The sequence below is a fragment of the Erithacus rubecula genome (assembly GCF_903797595.1).
Source record: "Erithacus rubecula genome assembly, contig: scaffold_208_arrow_ctg1, whole genome shotgun sequence".
NCBI lineage: Eukaryota > Metazoa > Chordata > Aves > Passeriformes > Muscicapidae > Erithacus > Erithacus rubecula.
This window is the reverse complement of record NW_027636106.1, coordinates 66,181-84,295: the sequence shown is the minus strand read 5'-3', so window position 1 is coordinate 84,295 and position 18,115 is coordinate 66,181. Positions and strand designations below refer to the sequence as shown.

Here is an 18,115-nt window from a genome sequence, read left to right as displayed (position 1 = left end):
AGTGATCAATAAGCGCCGCCCCGCCCCCATCGCGCGGAGCACACCGTCCCGCCCGGCCGGATCCATCTCTCCTCCTCGCGGCTTTTTTTTTCCTTATTTTTTTTTCGGGCCGCGTGCACTCGATTGGCGGCTAAATACGCCAATCGGCGGCTGGGGTCGGGCCTTGGCAGTCATTGCCCAATCCTCGCCCACTGTTTCTCAAGTGACGAATGGCCGAACCAATGCGCCGCCTCCCTGCCCACTGCTTGGGGCGGGTCTGGGCGGGAGCCAATGGGTGTGGGGAGGGCGGGCGCCCAGGGGAGAGCAACGCTGAGAGAGCAGGGCGGTTGGGCTGCTTGCTGAGGCGGAGGTTGGTTTCGGGGTTGTTTCGACGAGCGGTTTCGCTGCGCTGTGGGAAAGAGTGTCCCGTCGGCGGTGTATAGGCTGACTAGGCCCAGCCTGGTCCCGGTGGGAGATGGGGGATCCTCCCCGCGCCCTCTTCCCCGTTTGTTGTGGTGGGGCGCTGCTGGCGCTGAGGGCGGCAAACAGCCGCGGTGGGCCTCAGTGGGCCTCAGTGACGGCGGCTCGGAAGGCTGCGTCTTCTGGCGGAAGGAAACTACCGCGGGGGGGGGGGGGGGGGGGGGGTGCGGCGGCTTCTGCTGGCTGCTCACAGGGTCTGCTCTCAGGAAGTAGGGACGGAGCAGGGAGTGTCGCTGCACCCCTTCGGCCTTTCACACGCCGCAATAGCCCTCTACGCGGGCTGTTAAAAAGGTGGGAAGGGTTGGCCTGTGTCCTCTGTGTGTATGAGGGAGGAGGGGAAAAAGAATATATACTTTTCTCTCCTCCCTCTCTTGCCTGGACTTTTTTTCTTACAGAGGTTAGGTGTGCAAGACTTCGTGCCGGGGTGGTGGAGAAAGCTAGAAGCAAATTGGAAAGAAGTGTTTAGGATTGCAAGGTTTCACTTCAATCAGTGGTCTTTTGTGTGTACCAGAGCCATGTATGTGAAATATACACAGTCCACATGAGACATGTGCATGCAAATTGATTAGTGGTTTTCTTCATGGTATTACCTTTAATGCTGTGGCTATCCATGTATTGACAAACATAATCTGTAAAGTATGTCATCTACCTAGATAAGCACACGGGAAAAGTTGTGTTGTGATAAATGCAAGTAGTTGGTGTTACTGCAGAGTTCCTTTTTATAATTTTGTGGAGTTGCTATTTGTAATTTTTTTGTAGGGAGTGGAGGAAAAAGTGTGACACTAGTCTTTCAGTCTTCATTCTGAGGAAATAAAAGAAGGCTAGAAAGTGGGTGAATGAAGAGGTCTTGTGGTAGTCTTGGAGAGCTGCTGAATTGAACAGCTGGAATTTGCACTGCAGCCTAGTCCTATGCATTTTTGCTTCTTTGTCACAGTTTTTGACTAAAAAAAACTCCCAACAGGGGTGTTGTGCTCTTTTCAATTCCTTTACAAACAAGTGAATAGCGTTAAGAGAGAGTTTTGCTCACTGCATTTACCATCAAACTATTTCTGAAAATAGTGCTGGTGAATGCTGCAACCTGTGTAGGGCTCATGTTATCACAGTTCATGGTTATAAATGAGCCCAATTCCATATGTAGCAAGTTTATAATAACAACTTATTAGGAGACTGCACATAACAGCAGGTTTGTCTTTTCTTAAGTGTTCCTCTTAGCCTTGAGAGCTGTACTTTCAGATTTATTTGTGACATTTTTTCTGTGGAGACTGGACTCTAGTGAGAGACTGATTAGACTTTGCTCTGTTCTTCAAACTGGGAAAAACCCCAAACCAACGAAACCCCCTCCTGTTAAAGTGAAAGGCTTCCCTTTAGTCCATACAGCAGCATTGTTGTTCTTTCCTATGCTTTACTGCAGTGTTGGAGCTTGCATTGTGTAAGTAGATTGACTATGTGTTTGTTCTGAGGTATAGCTTTAAAACTTTAATGTTTACAAGCTTAGTGAATTAGAGGAGAATGAGAATGTAAGTAAACAAGGTTTGTGAAGTCCCTTCCCCCATTTTCTTATCACTATCGTGATGAAAGATAGCATTAGTTACAAATGCCTTTAAAAAGAGAAAGAGGAGGGACTCATTTAAAATGGCTTAAATTTAACTCAGACAAGTCTAAGCACACGTTTTAGAGCATATTGTGATTTTAATAGTGTAACCTGGTAGTTGATTGTTGTTCTGCAGTCGTGTAGGTCAAACTCAGACTACACTGACAGTCACCAAAAGGAATGAGAGTGTTTGAAGATCCAGTTTTCTTCATGGAAGAACCTGGGTTTGTGTAATATAATCTTAGAGAAGAATTTGTCAACTTTCCTGGGGTTCTGCTTGATAATTAAAAAGAGCACCACAATTGGAAAAATGAGGTTAAAATCATTGGTCTCCTAATCAATCTCTTTTTTTATTCCATCCAGAAGCTATATTCATTAACAAAATCAAATAATTGCAGTGAATCTCGAAATAAAAGCCCCTTCTGGGTCCTCTGTTTTCCTGTTCCACTTGATCTTTTGGAAGTGTTGAGCACCAGTTGATATAATTGAGTTTGAGCTCCAAAAAAATCTCAGCTACTAAACACAATAAAAAAACTCGTTTTCACCTCTCTAATGCCTTTTCCAGAAAAGTACTGTGAGAACAGGCCTAGATAAGGACTCTGAGCTCTGCTTGAGACTGAAGCAAATTCCTAAGTTTTGTTTGTATAAAGAACAGTACGCAAAGTTTTAATTATTATAAAAAGTATTCCAGAGTTTTCAAATGTATTCAGTACTGCCTTAATGGTTGTGCATGTAAATGCCCTGTAATTGAAAGCATCCATTTATGGGCCTGACTTGCTAAGTGAGCTGTAAATTCTGCTTTTCAGATTGGATTTAATGACTTTTATCATAAAGCCATAAACTGGTTGTGAACTGTGCCGAGAGGCAAACAATACCTAAGCTTACTTTGCCAAAATATTTGTAATTGTTGATTTGTTAAACTGAATTGCTGCAGGTCATGCGATGGGATTAGGTTTTTGTAATAGAATGGAGAGTACAGGCAGCCCTGTGCTCAATACTCTCTGGGCTAGAAGAAATTGGCTACTGCAGAAAACCTTCCTAAACATTCCTGTCCACTTTCAATAGATAAACTGTTGCAAACAGTATGGCTTTGTTCCACATGACTTTTTATTATTATAATGGATGACAGCCATAAGTGGTCAAGTAAGACCAAGAAGATAATGTGAGAGAGCAGTTCCTGGGTGTCCAATCAGTTTAGTCTGGGACTCAAGCTAGATTGAATTACACTGGAGCAATAGGAGTTTATGCAAAGTGAACTCTGCTTAACAAGTGGGATTATTTGAGAAATATTTGTTTGGCCTGTATTGAAAGTGGTCTTGCGTTAACTAATTGTTAAATGCAATTGTTTGGGATTTAGTGGGGAAGCTGCTCAGCTATACAGATAAAAAACTCAAACAGGTACCTGATAATTAGTTCCATGAATATCCCTGTCAAATTTAGCCCAGAAGTAATTTATTTTTTAAAATAATGAAGTTGGCACTTTGTTATACATGAAAAATTTTAGTCAAAATTAATGAGGTAAGGGCTTAAACTGCTGTGGTTTGGAGTGCTGCTTTGGTGCTTTTTTGGGGCTATTATGGGGTTTTAAGGAGCAATACTATTAGGTTGTTCATAGCCCTAAGTGGAAGAAGTTTGCTGCTTTGCAGAGACAGGTGATTTGGCTGACTGCAGTTGTTTTTTCCTCATTTGCAATTCTAGGGGAGTTGCTAAAATACCTCAGTCCTATTAGTAATTTCATCAAAGGTTAGTAAAATAATATCTTGTGTCTCCAGTTGCATGCAATTTTAGTATACCATGAATGAATGTGTTACATACAGTGCAATTTTCTAATAGCAATATACCTTTTCATTACTACATTTGGATGTCACTTTTAGTAGTCCTTAGTAATTAAAAAAACCCCAACTTTTGAAGCTTTCCTAATGTCATGATTATGCTTATTTTAGTTCTGTGTATGAGAAATATGAGTTTTCTGATTTGATTAATAACCAAACTTCATGAAGAGAGAGGAAAAAAGTCTACTTTCAAGTAGGTGGGTAATTCTGTTTTCAGTGAGCTAAAGGTACTACAGTTATGCAGTTTCAAAATGCATTGCAGTACTAGAGCATAGTATTCTTAAAAATTGTGCATGTTGAGTCTCTGTAGGCATGTTTGAAATTCTCATTCTAAAGTTGACCCAGGACAAGAATTTTCCTTGCTCCTGTCCCTCCAGATCACAAGCAGCCTGCCTTATTTGCTCATGTCAAAGCTCAACTAGGACCATGGGTTTTTACTCCTTGGAACTTTAGGCTGTGAGCTGGCCAGATGGAGCCCCTTAGGGGGGAGCTCTTCAGAGCCACCCCTCACTTCTGGGCTAATTGGCTCAAAAGCTGAACTGGGAGGTAGATTTGAGGGCATTGCTCAGTAGGGCTGTGTTCCCCTTCCTCTAAAGCAAAAAACCCTAAAACCCTAACACCCAAAAACCAGTAACGGAATACTTGAATCTGTCCTACTATGACTGAAATATGAGGAGAGAATATGAGCACCATCTCATTTTCTTGTGTGGTTGTTTTTCAGAAAAGTATGTATGTGATAGTAGGCTTGAGCTTTTCCAGTATGACAAAACCAGGTGTCTAATATTCATTTGTAGAAAAATAATTAGCCCTTATAAAATTGCAAAAGGCAGTTTTTGGAGGGATTGTGGCTGCAGTAGAAGTGAAATGTCTTTTTTGTTACACTGTGTAATTGAACTAGAGTGTATTCTATCTGAAAGGGAAAAAACTGGCTTTGATTTTAGTTTGAAGTTCATGCAAAATTCAGGTTTCCTGCAAGTTGAGATCATTAACACGGAGAACTTTCTCAGATTCCACAGAGGATAAATTGTCTCCTTGGATGGAATAACACAGCTTGAAGGATTGAGAAGCAGGCAATAAATTAGTCTTGTTTTTTCTTCTGTTCAATGCAAGGTGAAATACTTGTTTTGTTGTTTTTCTAAGTTTTAATGACTTTGACTTAATATAGGAGACATGCAAGTACTGCATAAACTATGCCTTTTTAAACTTCCGCTCCCACTATTGTTTAACCTAATTGTAATAAACGGAGCAGGGCCAAAGCCTTTATTAAATAGCAGCTCTTTTATTGAAGAATTGGGGGGGGGGTCGCCAGGGGCCGACACCTGCTGCTGCTTGTCTAGGTGACGCTGGAAGGAGGTTCCTGTGCAGTCCTGTCCGAGGGCAGGAATGGGAGTTCCAACCTCACAGGCATGTTCAGAACTCTATTGGGGCTCGTTGGTCCAGGGGTGCCACTCTTCTCAACCGCTCCTTAGTTCATGGGTAGTTAGGACTTCCACTGAAGAGGTGTTTCTTGGGAACTCTGGAAACTTTGCATATGGGGCAGTGTCTTTTGATTGACAGGCGGCAGCAGCAGGCGGCCGGAAGCGAAGTGAGGGACAGGGCAGAAGCAGGAAGTGATTGAACTAGAACTGGGATTGTTTGGGAAAATACAAACAGATGGCCAACTTGGGGATACAGAACATGCACATCAAGAACAGTAAGTTGCTTAACATTTTAACAGAGTGGACAACTCTTAAAACTATTTGTAACCCTTAATTTTATGGCTGCTGAACCTATTTATTTACCTCACTAAGGTCTTGATTCCGCCTTAAACAGACTATACTTCAATTAATGTCGCTTTATTGTGAAATCAGTAATATCACAGGGGCACATATGAAGGGAAAGGGTGGATATACTTTGTCTTCTGAAAGATCTGAAACATTGTGCAGTTGGTGAAATTGATAGAGACTCTTGTCCAAATTCCAAGAGTAATGAAAAAAAAATTGCCTTAAATCTCAAAAATGGAACTAAATGTGTGAGGAAATGAGCTTTTAGACTCTCTCTCAAACACCACTAATTATTTTCCTCAATCTTCTTTCCTTAGGACCTTCTGTCCTCTTTATTCCAGAACAGCTCTTGCAAATGAAATTCTTCTAAGCCAGAATACTTCTAGTAAAACCAGGCAAGATCAGGTTTCTTTATTTCAAGTTTAAGATGAATAAGCAGACTGATATGAAATATGTTGCATAAGGCTTTAGAATAAATTAGCCAGAAATCACTTGATATTTTTGGTAGCACCAGTGTGTTTATAGTATGTTCCAGACACTCAGGAAAGGAAAATTTCCCTTGAAGATTTTAGTCTGCTAGCATACTGCCCTTAAGGTTTTCTTCATCTTTTATGCTTAGTTATTGCTGGGATCATGGGCTTAATATTTAATACTTGTTCCAGAGAACCACAGTAGAATGGAATAAATAGCAAATATGACTTGAACTGCGACTTTAGAAGCTGCCAGCTATGACCCTGACACACTATAGAAACGTGTGCATCGAGAAGCAGAGATAATATGAGGGCAAAGATGAAATAAATATCACCAGAGTTAGGTAGTTTGTAGCTTTTCCAGTATTAATCTGTTGGAAATAACAGTATGTGTTCCATCAATCTAAAGAAACTCTTGTACCTCTCTGGGCAAGTGAGTGCACCTTGAGTATTCAAAGCTGCAGTTTTAAGGCACAATCCAGAGAATGTGGAAAGGGATAAAACAGTGTAAGTTTTCTGCTATGTATTACACTGCTGTCTTGATACTAATAGTTCACCTATAGTTGAGCTCAGAAAGGGATCTTAAAAATCTTCCTGTAGTTACTCAGAGTCCCTGTATGTTGGTGTGTTGTAGTGCAAATTGAAAATAGTACATGGAAATTAAAAATCAGATTTGGGCTGTGGTGTTGGGCCTTAGTAGAATAATGTTCCTAGAGCAAGGGAAGAGGCAATGAAAATAATAAGTGATTGTGAAGCACACTTTAAATCCTTAAAAGCAAAGGCTGTAAATGAGTACTCATTTTTTTTAAGATTCTTGGTTGTAGACTACAAGGAAATCACAAAATACATATGGCAAGGAAGAGGGGATATTACATATTTATGATATTTAATTTGCAGCCAATTTAGCAACGTGGAAATGTTTCTTGTATTGTTGGCAAAGATTGTTTTCTGGGTGTGTTTGGGGAAAAAGCATTTTATATTTTTTTTTTTTTGTGAATGAAGAAAATGTACAAGGCAAAATAGCTAGAGGAATGTTTTTTAGCAAGAGGCTAGTATCAACAGTGCCAGCATATAAGAGGATGATTCTTTAGGAACAGAGATCAAAACCTATTTAAAGGCAAAAGTTAGTTGATTAATTGAAATGGGATTTGCTGGTCAAAAATGAGCTGCAACAGTGACTCCTAAATCTGTTACCATAAACATGGTGTCTGAGACTGGGTAGATATTTAGAACCCAACACAGGTATAGGGCTCCTTGTTTTTATTTGAGCTCCTGCCAGATATTCAGCATCAGATATGCACTCTGCCTTCTATGTCCAGTTCCTCATGAGGTGTAGATTTGTCTTATTACTCTTTATTTAAATTATAATGTTGAGAGCTTTAGGATATGATCAAAAAGATAAGTGAGAAGATAACCATAGACTGATACAATTTTTCTGTGGTCTTTAGGCCAGTCCTTAGGCAATGACTTTGAGTATTTGTAATTTAATTAAAGATTTCAGGCTTGGCATCTCTCCAGAGGAGAATCCCAAACTGTATGAGCTGTTCAGATAGTTTCTTGGTGACAAAAGGCTTATGATAGCTCTCCATTTGAGGGAGGGATGTGATTCAAATATACAGAATCATGGAGCTTGCAGGCAAGATGAATACAAACAGTTCTTCAGCAAAGCTTGCAGTGGTAGTGTTGTCCACAAAATTCAGATTTGTTATCTGGCATGCAACAAGCCAATAATTGCACACTCGAGGGAGACTGATTATTTATTTCAGAGTTGTACAAGCCTGGGTGCTCAGTGGTATTCCACAAATCAAGAACACCAACTATTAAAACTTTTTACTATTTATACATTTTAGCAAACAAAGGAATTAGTGTTCATTGGCTACAGGCTATATCGTTCTCTTATTAATTAAGATTCTATCTTCTATTGGTTAATAATTCCCTTGCTTCTAATGCTAATTATTCTGCATGCTCAGTCTTTCTCTTTAGTCAGTAGGCTTCTTGGGTCAGTGGTTTGTGAGTCTGTGGTTGTGATTTTCCCCCGGCCGGAATTACTTTTTACTCAGTTGGAGCAGATTCAGCACAGTTGCTGAGTTGGCTTTATTAGTTTCTCCCTTATATTGGGAGGTCTACCAAATGTCCTTGTGGGCCATAAATTCTTCATTCTTTGTGTCCACTATCAGTGGTACATTTATTTCCAAGTTTTGTTAACCTCCCCCTGAGATCATTGAAACATGTTGAGCCCTAAACCTTAACCAGGCAATTCTACCAAGAAGTAGTTTGTCCTTGTAACACCTGTACATCACTTATAGCTTGTTAGCTGCTCCCCATTTAATGGATTAAATCTCCCTTCTTGTTGATTAGGCTTGAAAGTATATAAAGATCAAAGGACGTCCCTTCCTAAGAAAATTTTATGTATTCCACATTTTGCAACAGTAGAACAAGAGGCGCTTTTTGAAACTAAGGTGATAAAGAAAATAGCTAAAAGTAGTTATTTTAACATTGAACAGTTAAATTCTGGTGCAGTCTGCCACAAAGTTGTGGAGACAGTTTCAAAAAGTGGTTAGATGAATTTTTGGGCAGGAGGTCCATAAATGACTGCTAAAGGGAATAAGTAGGCATGTAGCCTTTAATTTACTGCTGTAACAGTTTAAGATGCTGAAGAATTATGAGAACAGGCTCAGAAAATAGCCAGGGTCTTGTGCTTTCCTTGAGTAGCATGTCCTTTTGTCACCTTTGGAGATGGAGTGCTAGGCTGGATGTACCACACCTGGCAGAGTAGGATATTTTTTATGAATTTCTTTATTGCTACTTTTTCCTTGCATAATTTTCATTTATCTAAATTGCTCATAATTCAACCTAACCATGCCTTGCACTTTACACTGTCTCTTCTAGGCTTGGAGCAGAGTGCTGCTCTCATATGAGTAGTCATCACAATTGGCTGAAGTATTAAGATGAATGTCCTGTTCTACTTGTGTCATTTTCTTTGCTTACCCTTTGAAAGATACAGGGCCACTACTGGAACAACTTAGTGAAGTTCTTATTAATACTGCTGGCAAATCCCTGACATGGGAAAACAATAGCTAGAAAGAAGAAGCTAGTTTAAACCTCCCAAACTTAGTCTGCAGCTGTGGTGTATGTTGTGTTTTTTTTTTTTTTTTTGTTGTGTCTTTTTTTTTTTTAATAGATGCTAAGCTATAATAGTCCTTGTAATAAAGGGTTCTTTAAGTGTATCCCTTTGTAGTTATATTTTTTAAAAGCTACTTTTCACCGGCGTAGCAGATCAAACACTGACAGCTTCTAGAGAAGCTGGATGACAACACATCTATAAGGGAACTGGTTAAAACTGAGTATAGTATCTGGAAATTTCCAATTAGTTAAGTCTGAGCTTAGAGTCTTGGAAGTGGGAAAAGAATGATCTATATTTTTTCCCCCCTTCGATTATGTCAAAATAGTGTGAGAGTTCAAATATACAGGAAAATTGAAATGTGTGGGGCTTCTAAATTCTTTCCTGCTGCAAGACTTAAATTATTCAAATGTGTATTTGAAGCAGAAAGGCAAATTTTGGTTAAAATAAAAAGAACACCAGGGAATACAGAAAATGATATAGAGATCAGTCTTAAGGGAGAGAATACTGCAAAATTGAACACCTCATCATAAGGAGTATTGTAAAGCTGAAAAATTGAATAAAAGCATTGAGAATGTTTAATGGCCCTGGAAGAATAGGCAATTTACCTTGGTAAATGAGACCATACTGGAGTGTGTGTTTTATAAGACTGACAATCAATAGAGTATTCTGGGATGAAGAAAGGTAAAAAATTTGAAGCTCAACAGGAAATACGTATATTATATCTCAGTGAACTCCATAGGTGGGGAGAAGAAATGATGTGTGTATAAGTAGTGATAGTGGTACTTGGTTGCCAACACTTTTCAACACTGAATTTAATGTTCAAGTATTATACCATCAATTGCTAGCATTTAAAATGGGATCCTTAAAGCAAAAGAGGTTATCTTCTTTAAGTCTTTTTCAATTTCTTGCATATGCCTCTGAAGCATCTAATGTTGGCCTTGCTCAAATATAGAAGTCTTTTTATAACACTCAGATTGACTGCTATTCCCTGTTTTAGAAACCTGGTGTGAGAGTTTTTTAAAGCAGTAGAGGCCATGCAAGCCTCCTGTTTCATCTCTGGATTTACTCAATGTACTGCATTAGGGGACTAACATGTTTCACTTCTAGGCTTGTGATCAGTTCAGAACATGCAAAAAAGGGAGTGTAAGACTGTCTATTTGGCTTTGCCACCAAAATAAATTATCGAAGTTAAATGTACATGCCCAGATTTGCATTTCCAGCAAAGCAGTCAGTGCTACAATGGCTGCTGAAGGCTGGGACTGGAGTCCTCCATACATACTCCTGCAACTCTCCTGATGTGAGCTGGAGTACTTACAGTACTCTGTGTGATCTGCTGCAATTTGTTAACCTGAAAGAAAACTAACTCAGCAAAAAAGAAAACAAAAAACACCCCTAAATGGATCAATTTTTACTTGGTTATCTAGCTGAGTCTTTGTGGAAAGGTATTAGCACATGCAGAGATGGTAGTGGTGGTGGTGCCACAGGGAAGAAAAGGAGGGCTGTGCTTCCTGTGGCAGGAAGCTGTTGGATTGGCTTGCCTCCCTATGAAACTGTACCCTGTGTGTCCTAGTCAGTGTTTAATTAGAAATTTTCTATGATTCTCTTATTTAGGATAGATTATTTTGAATGGCTTGCATAAAGTTCCCAGTGTTAATCTTGAGTCCCTGTTAATTGGAACTTCTGTCTCCCAGATCCAAGAAAACTACATTTCTTGCTTCATCTGTGTTTTGGGTGCTCTTAGAAGCTGATTTATGGAGATGTAATTTATTTGAAACTGAAATGTCATGCCTACTGAATGTTCTGTTTTGCGAAAGTTGAAAAGTTATGATTTAAAGTTACTTGTAGAATATAATCTAGTGTCTTTTGACTTGGTTCTCAGTGAAATTGCAGATGTGACAAGGCATAAATTAGCCATAAATACTGTAGCCTGAAGTATCCCAAATCAACCATGCTGTTTTGCAGATGGGAAACTTCAGTAAGATTACGTTTGTGTATTTTGGATAGAAGCGAGGAGTGTGTACCAGTACAGGATGTAGAGGTGTAAGCTGCCTTGAAAACTCAAATTGAGTAGACAGAATCTAGTGTGAAGTTTTAGCTAAAACAAGGGTTTTTTTAGCTGACTGAGCTAATTTATACATCTTGGAAATAAGGGAACTTTCTGGAGTTTATTGCCTGGAAATAAGGTGGTTTTTGACTTCAATGCCATACTTCTATCCGTAAGACTATTATACATTTGAGCAATTTCTAACATCTGTCTGCCTGAAATAATGGGGTTGGTTTGGGGCTTATATTTTAGTATATAAAACCAGTCTAATAGAAGCTCCAAAACCAAGAATTTTTTTTTTTTTTTCCAAATGGCTATAATTTTTCTTTTAAATTATTTGAAATGCAAGTTGTAGTGAATGTTAAACATAGCCAACTTTCAGCATATCTTCTAGTATTTCATTTCATATAAACATCCTGATCAGGTAGTTGATGCTGAAAGGCTATCAAAATTGAAAACAGACAGTTCTACTACCCATGTATCTGCAAACTAAGATTTTAACTATCTTTTAATAAATTTTGAAAGACTTGATGATTTTGAGCACTACCAGTTGAGAAGATTATCTGTAAGCCATTGAACTCTAGATTGAAAGATGGGAATAAGCTTATTACCAGATTTGTGAATTTGAAATTGGTGTCCCAAGTGGAATAAAAATTGGTAGTTATTTGAAGCATGACAAATAAGGAGAAAAGGCTTGTGAAACGGCTAGCTGTTGGAAGACTTCTGTCAAACTGTCATGACTAAATGACATTTCAAAGAAAATTTTGCTTGCTAAATTAATTTGGAGTTGGGCAGAATGTGCATATCACTTGTGGAAAGTTTTAATAAATTAATAGACCCAGCCAGCCTATGTGCAAAGTTAGACTAAAGTTAACTTGGGGTTTTTTTGTTTTGTTTTGTTTTTCTGGAGTTGATTTAGCCAGGAAAGACTTGAGGAAGAATTAAATTTCCACTCCAACAGTAACATTAGTCTGTGCTAACTGTTGAAGAGTCAGCAGCAAACTTGCATTTGAATTTTATTGGTGAAGTACCTAACCTTTATGCAAACATGTCTGACTTATTTTATGATGCGGGGTCCTATGGCATTTGGTAATAAAAAGTCCGAAGCAAGGCATTTGTTTCATGTGAAACCTCAGTGCTAACGTGTCTCTTGTTTTGGTTTGTGTTTTTAGGGATCAGGCGGGAATCTCCAATTCATTGCTTGCTGAGTGTCCTATCTGGTGAAAGTCATGTCCATATTGCCATTCACTCCACCAGTTGTGAAGAGACTTCTAGGGTGGAAAAAATCTGCTGGTGGCACTGCAGGGGCTGGTGGTGGTGAGCAGAATGGTCAGGAGGAAAAGTGGTGTGAGAAAGCAGTGAAAAGCTTGGTCAAGAAGCTAAAGAAAACAGGACAGCTGGATGAGCTTGAGAAGGCAATTACCACTCAGAATTGCAATACAAAATGTGTGACAATACCAAGGTAAGTGCTGTTGTATTTGAAATTGTTACAACCACTTAGGAAATGACTGAATGGATGTTTAGGCTATCTGAACAAATGACTAAAAAATCAGTTTCAAGTTTGGTTGTTCACAAATTCTTTAAAACCTATTTTGGTTATATATATAGTGCTTGCTTATAACTGAATTGCATGCTTTGTAAAGTTACAATTTCTAATAATATCTTTGTTTCAATTTTCATTGCTACTTAGATTCAAATTCTCTGTATTCTGGTGGTGCCTAGTACAGTTTTTAGTTTGTAGCGCTGCTTTATGGTTTTATTTAATAACCCTGTCTATAATCAGAGTGGCATACTTGAACTTTCATTTTAAAAATAAGGCTGGTTTTTCCTTGGTCAACACTTCAGTCATCTATTTATTTTTACGTTGTGTCTGGTAGTTTCAGTTAAATTATATAAGCTGTATCCATTCTTCCTTTCGAAGTTTTGTCTTTGGAGGCACACTGTCTGAAGACCATTTTAATTATTTGTTATTGGTTAATGTAAATGCCTTTTTGTTTAATAAGTTGGGGTATTTCTAGTATTGCTCTTCTGCTCCTGATACATACAAACATTTAGGTGAACAACTTGCATTCTACCCCTTTGACTTTCCCAGCTGAATTCATAGCAACTGCTGTGCGAGAGCAAGGGTTATGTTTGTAACTATCATGCAGTCTGCTCTTGATTCATGTTGCACTGAAATCCCACTGGGGTGCCCGAGCAAGCTCATTGTGTGCAAAACAAGTATCAAATCACTTCACAGGTGTGTTTTTCTATGAAAAAGAGGATCTGGCAACATGGGAATGTTTAGGGCATTTAGTGCCTTGACACTTAATTTCTAGGGGAGAGAAACTGCATCTGGTTTATGACCCTAATTTCTGTATTAGCACATTCATCCCAACTAGTTTTAATCTTTGTATTAATCATAGCACAAACTAGGTTTGACTGGTGTCACTAATGATTTCCATATATCAAATGTGTTATAGCTCTTATAATGGTTCTCATGTTCTTTTAGGTTTGGGAAAATCATTAGTATGCTCTGAGTAAATGACTAATTGTGTTTTCTCTTTTCTATCCACCTTTTGTTTCTAATGCTGCCCTCTGCTTGTATTTTCTTCCCTAGAGCAGTTCAAAAATTCTCTGGGTTTCCCTTCTGCTTTCTTTTTTTTGCTGCTGGAAAACAATCAGAAATAAAATATTAGCTCTTTATTATCTTGGTGTATATCAGTAGACTAAGATTGGAACCTGTAGGGGTATGTATTTCTTGACTTGACATAAGATGACTATGTATTTAGCAAGTCTTTACCATGATAAAGACAAAATGCTTTAATTGTGAGGTGTTTCATATAAAAGAAGCAAAATATTCCATATAGAAATTCACTTGATGTAAAATGTGTATCTATCTTCTAGAGCTCTTCTGCAAGGGTACTGGAGCTGTAAATATTGGTATTTCAGAAGAACAGTTGTCTAATTTTTCTAGAGGATACAAGCAGTATGCTAGCATTATCATTGTTTTCCTAGTCTACATTGGGTATATCTTCCTACTTGCATGACTGTTTGTGTGACATTAAATAATTTTTTATAACAGAATACAAAGCTCTATGATAGTCTGTATAGCCTCTGTGTTGTGACCAGCAGTTCTTGCTAGGCTGTGATGTACTTTTCTCTTCTGTCTTCCAGTTAGCTATAAAAAGTACTGGACTTAGGTTTTACTTTTCTTAACTACCTTAGGAGTAAGCTAGTAGCTAGAGAGATCTTGAAGTGATGTTGGCAATTGTACAAGGTTTAATTTTAAACTAAGAAATGACTTTGGTATTTAGGGGTGAGATTATATCAGGTTTGCCAGAATTCTTGAGTTTTATAGTTAGGTTTTGGACTGTTGATATTATTTCACTTTGATAGCAGGAGTCTGGGTTCCCAGGAAATAACAAATGTCAGCTCAGTACTGTAATGACTTCTAGAGATTCTTGTTCTTGGATTTAGTGAGTTAAGGTCACTGCTAATTGAGACCTATTTAATGAATGTCTTAAAGATCTGCAGATCAGCCAGGATAAAATGCTGAATTTTGAACTTTTTTCCTTCCTAGTCAACAGAAAGTTTAAGGTGCTAAGATGCTGTGATATAGTCCTAATGTGGCAGCTGGGCTGACTTTCCAAACCTTGTTTTGCTTGGGGAGGGTTTTTGTGTTTGGTTTTGTGTGGGTTTTTTAAACTTCCTTTTGATTTACTTACTAATAATCAGTGTAGATATTGGCAAATGTGGGATGTTCTGTTTGCCACTGTTGCATTATTTCCTCAACAAAAGTCTCATTTGTGGTTTCACAAATTTCTGGTCCCCTTGGAGGTTTCCAGAGAGTTTGATATGGTACTTTAGTGTACTTTTTCATCATTGAAACCTAAAGCAACTAAGCACCTACAAGCTTTTCTCAAAATTGAGAGCAGCTAGGACAAAGGTTATATTAAACTACCTCTTCAGAAATCTGCATATTATATATTACTGTATGTCACTGATAATCCTGTTGAATTAGAATTACTCTGTTCCTATGCTGTTTGTCAAGATGACTACATACTAAGTGAGGCTGTTACTGTGTGTGCTATGCAGAAGCTTCTCATGTGGTAATTAACAGAACTTCTTATGCAGATGAATAGAGGTTCTGAGAAAGCAGAAGCAAACAGATGGAGTGGGTGTTGGCATTGCACAGCAGGACTGCTTAGCTCTTCATAAGTGGGTCAGTAATCTAGAGCAGAGGCTAAATAAGTACAGAAGTCCTTTTGACACTAGCCCTCTAAGTAATTTGTAGTTATCTTGCTGAATCCTCCCAGCAAGCCAGTGGGACTCTAATCACATAATCCCTGTGTATTCTGAAACTAAATGTTGGCATGTGAGTTCATAATTTATATGAGTCTTCTAATGGAGCAGTTTCTTCCTTATTATCATGGATTGTTCTGTTGAAATACAATCACACAGTTACAGAATGTTTTCAGTTGGAAGGGACCTTAAAGATCACCTAGTTTCAACCTCCCTGCCATGGGTAGGGATACCTTCCACTAACTAAGCAAGGTTGCTGTCCTGGTTTGAAGGACAAGAAAGGCAGGATCTCCTCCTGAGATGGAGAATGTAAACCCACTCCCTCCTGATTATTATAATTTTTGAATCAGGGACTCTCAGGCAGAAATAAGGGGGTAGGAATAACAGCTCTTTACTAATATATCTAACCAGATAAAGAGAAACAACAGCAGCTATGGAAATTAACAACAAACAGAACAAATAACTCAGTTCCAGACCCTTTTCAGCCGTAGACACTCCCTTCCTGCGCTCCGTCCCGGTGGTGGAGGGGCGGGGCAGGGCTCCCGCAGTTGCAGAGGTATGAGGCTGGAGCGGAGGGGGGAAGGCAGCAGCGCAGTGTCTCAGGTGGGAGAAGGATGGAGGAAGGCTCCCCGCTCACCGTGTGTGTCCTGGTGCTCAGCTGTGTGCTCGGAGGTAGCAGGCTGAAGCGGAGAAGGTGGCAGGGCAGTGTCCGACAGCAGAGAACCTGGCACCCGGTGTGGGGTGGTGCACAGGCTGAAAGCGAGCAGCACCCGGATGATTCCTCTGACCCCGCTGGTGAGCAAAAGAAAGGAGACAGCCCCCGCCCATCCCTGTGTCTTGAGCCATGAAGAGCTTCGGTGCAGCCCAGCAGGCTTTCTTAGCATAATAATGGGAAAAATTCTCCAGAGAACATAAAAAAAAAAGTAAGGGAACAAGCCCCAGCATTATCTACGCCAAATTTTTCCCATGCCAACATGCTACATCAAATTAAAACCTTTTAAGTTATATACATACATGCAGTTACGGATACAGGCACAGTATCATAGTTCACTCTTGAACAAGGTCAGCACCCGGTGAACACAGTCTGATCCAACCTCTATCGCACCGGATCCCCCAATGTTCACAAATGCCATCTTGGTCAGTCCTGGTTTTATACAGTTTTTCCTATCCTGGAGCAGAGGTCCTCCTTTCTTTTCGTAGTTTCACATATTCATGTAGATTTCTTTCTCTTCATTGGGCTGGAAAAAAACATTTCTGGGAAACCATGAATTTTGGTGAATGCAGATCTTGGCTTAGGGGAAGCAGGCATTGAGATGTAGTTTTCCTGACGACTCTGGTTATCTTAATCATCAATACTTGTCGGGTGTTCATCACTTGGGTGTTTCCTGGACAGTTTCTGAAAGGGCTATCTTCACTGGGGCTACTTCTATTAACTTGCTAATCTGGGCTTTTCAGCTTTTGTTGGCAGCTGCAGTGTTTGGATGATGCCCTGTTTCTCCCTCTGCAGTTTTATGTTTCCAAGTTTCTTTATTATTTTCTTTATTCATACGAATATGATTTATTTCACATTAATTTACAAACTAATGTGAATTATATCACAACATATATAGAAGGGGAGGGATTGTAATATAAACACATTAATTCGTGTTCCTTTCCTCCTTTTCTTAGTCCTCAGATTCTTCACTGCTGTCCCACTCTTCTTGTGATCCTTCTTGATAGTTCCTATAAATAAACCTATCTCTTTCCACTTGCTCCTCAAACCTGATCAGTTTGTTGTAAATAAAAACGAGATTAAGCCGAATTAAATATGATTAAAATAAGCGATATTTATTTTGCGACCGAAACACAGTCCTCGATAGTCACAATCAAAAAGGACAATGCCGAGCCCGGGGTCGGCATCGGGTGAACACACAATGATTCGAACTGTATCGCTCCGAATCCCCAAATGTTCGCAAACCCGCTTTAGTTAGTCCAGTTTTTATAGTTTTTCCTTGCCCGGAGCGGAGGTCTTTGTCTTCTCTTGTCGTTCCGCATATTCATGTAGTTTTCTTTCACTGCGTTGGGCTGGACAAAAGATGATGAATTTTGATGAAAGCAAGTTCAGGTTTACAGGAAGATGGAATTGAGATGTAACTTGCCGATTTTGGTTTACTGGAAACGGGCATTCAGATGTATTTTTCTTGATGGCTCTGGTTACCTTAATTGTTGGTGCTTATTGGGCTCTTATCTTTTGGGTGTTCCCTGGGCAGAGCCATCTCCACCGAGGCTGTGTCTATTGTCTTGCTAACCCTGGCTCTTCAGCTTTTGTTGGCAGTTACAGTGTTGCGATTAAGTAAGCCCTGTTCCTCCCTTTGCAGCTTTTGGTTTTAAGTTTTTTATTACTTTACTCATACAGACATTGCTTATTCTACATTAATTTACATCTTTACACGAATTACATTATATTATATATTACAAGTTCTTCTACTGCCTTAGTGTTTACCTCTTAAGTTCATTTTCTTGGATGTCTTATTACTTGACATTCCAGGACCACGTTATGGGTCTATAG

General features: G+C 39.2%; 1 protein-coding gene across 2 annotated transcripts in view; it reads left to right on the top strand.

Annotated features, from left to right (window-relative positions):
- Positions 1 to 287: 287 nt before the first annotated feature.
- The window catches only part of LOC306815745 (mothers against decapentaplegic homolog 2-like), a gene marked incomplete at its 3' end in the record, with an annotated part of 81,878 nt that continues 64,050 nt past the window's right edge, over positions 288 to 18,115 (top strand). The window contains exons 1-2 of one of the 2 annotated variants that reach the window (XM_079332293.1): positions 288 to 349; positions 12,456 to 12,745. In XM_079332293.1, the coding sequence (XP_079188419.1) occupies positions 12,513 to 12,745 (233 nt within the window). In that variant the 5' untranslated portion in view covers positions 288 to 349; positions 12,456 to 12,512. Of the gene's footprint in view, positions 350 to 12,455; positions 12,746 to 18,115 lie in introns of those variants that run through there. The other variant, XM_079332294.1, reaches the window with a different exon arrangement.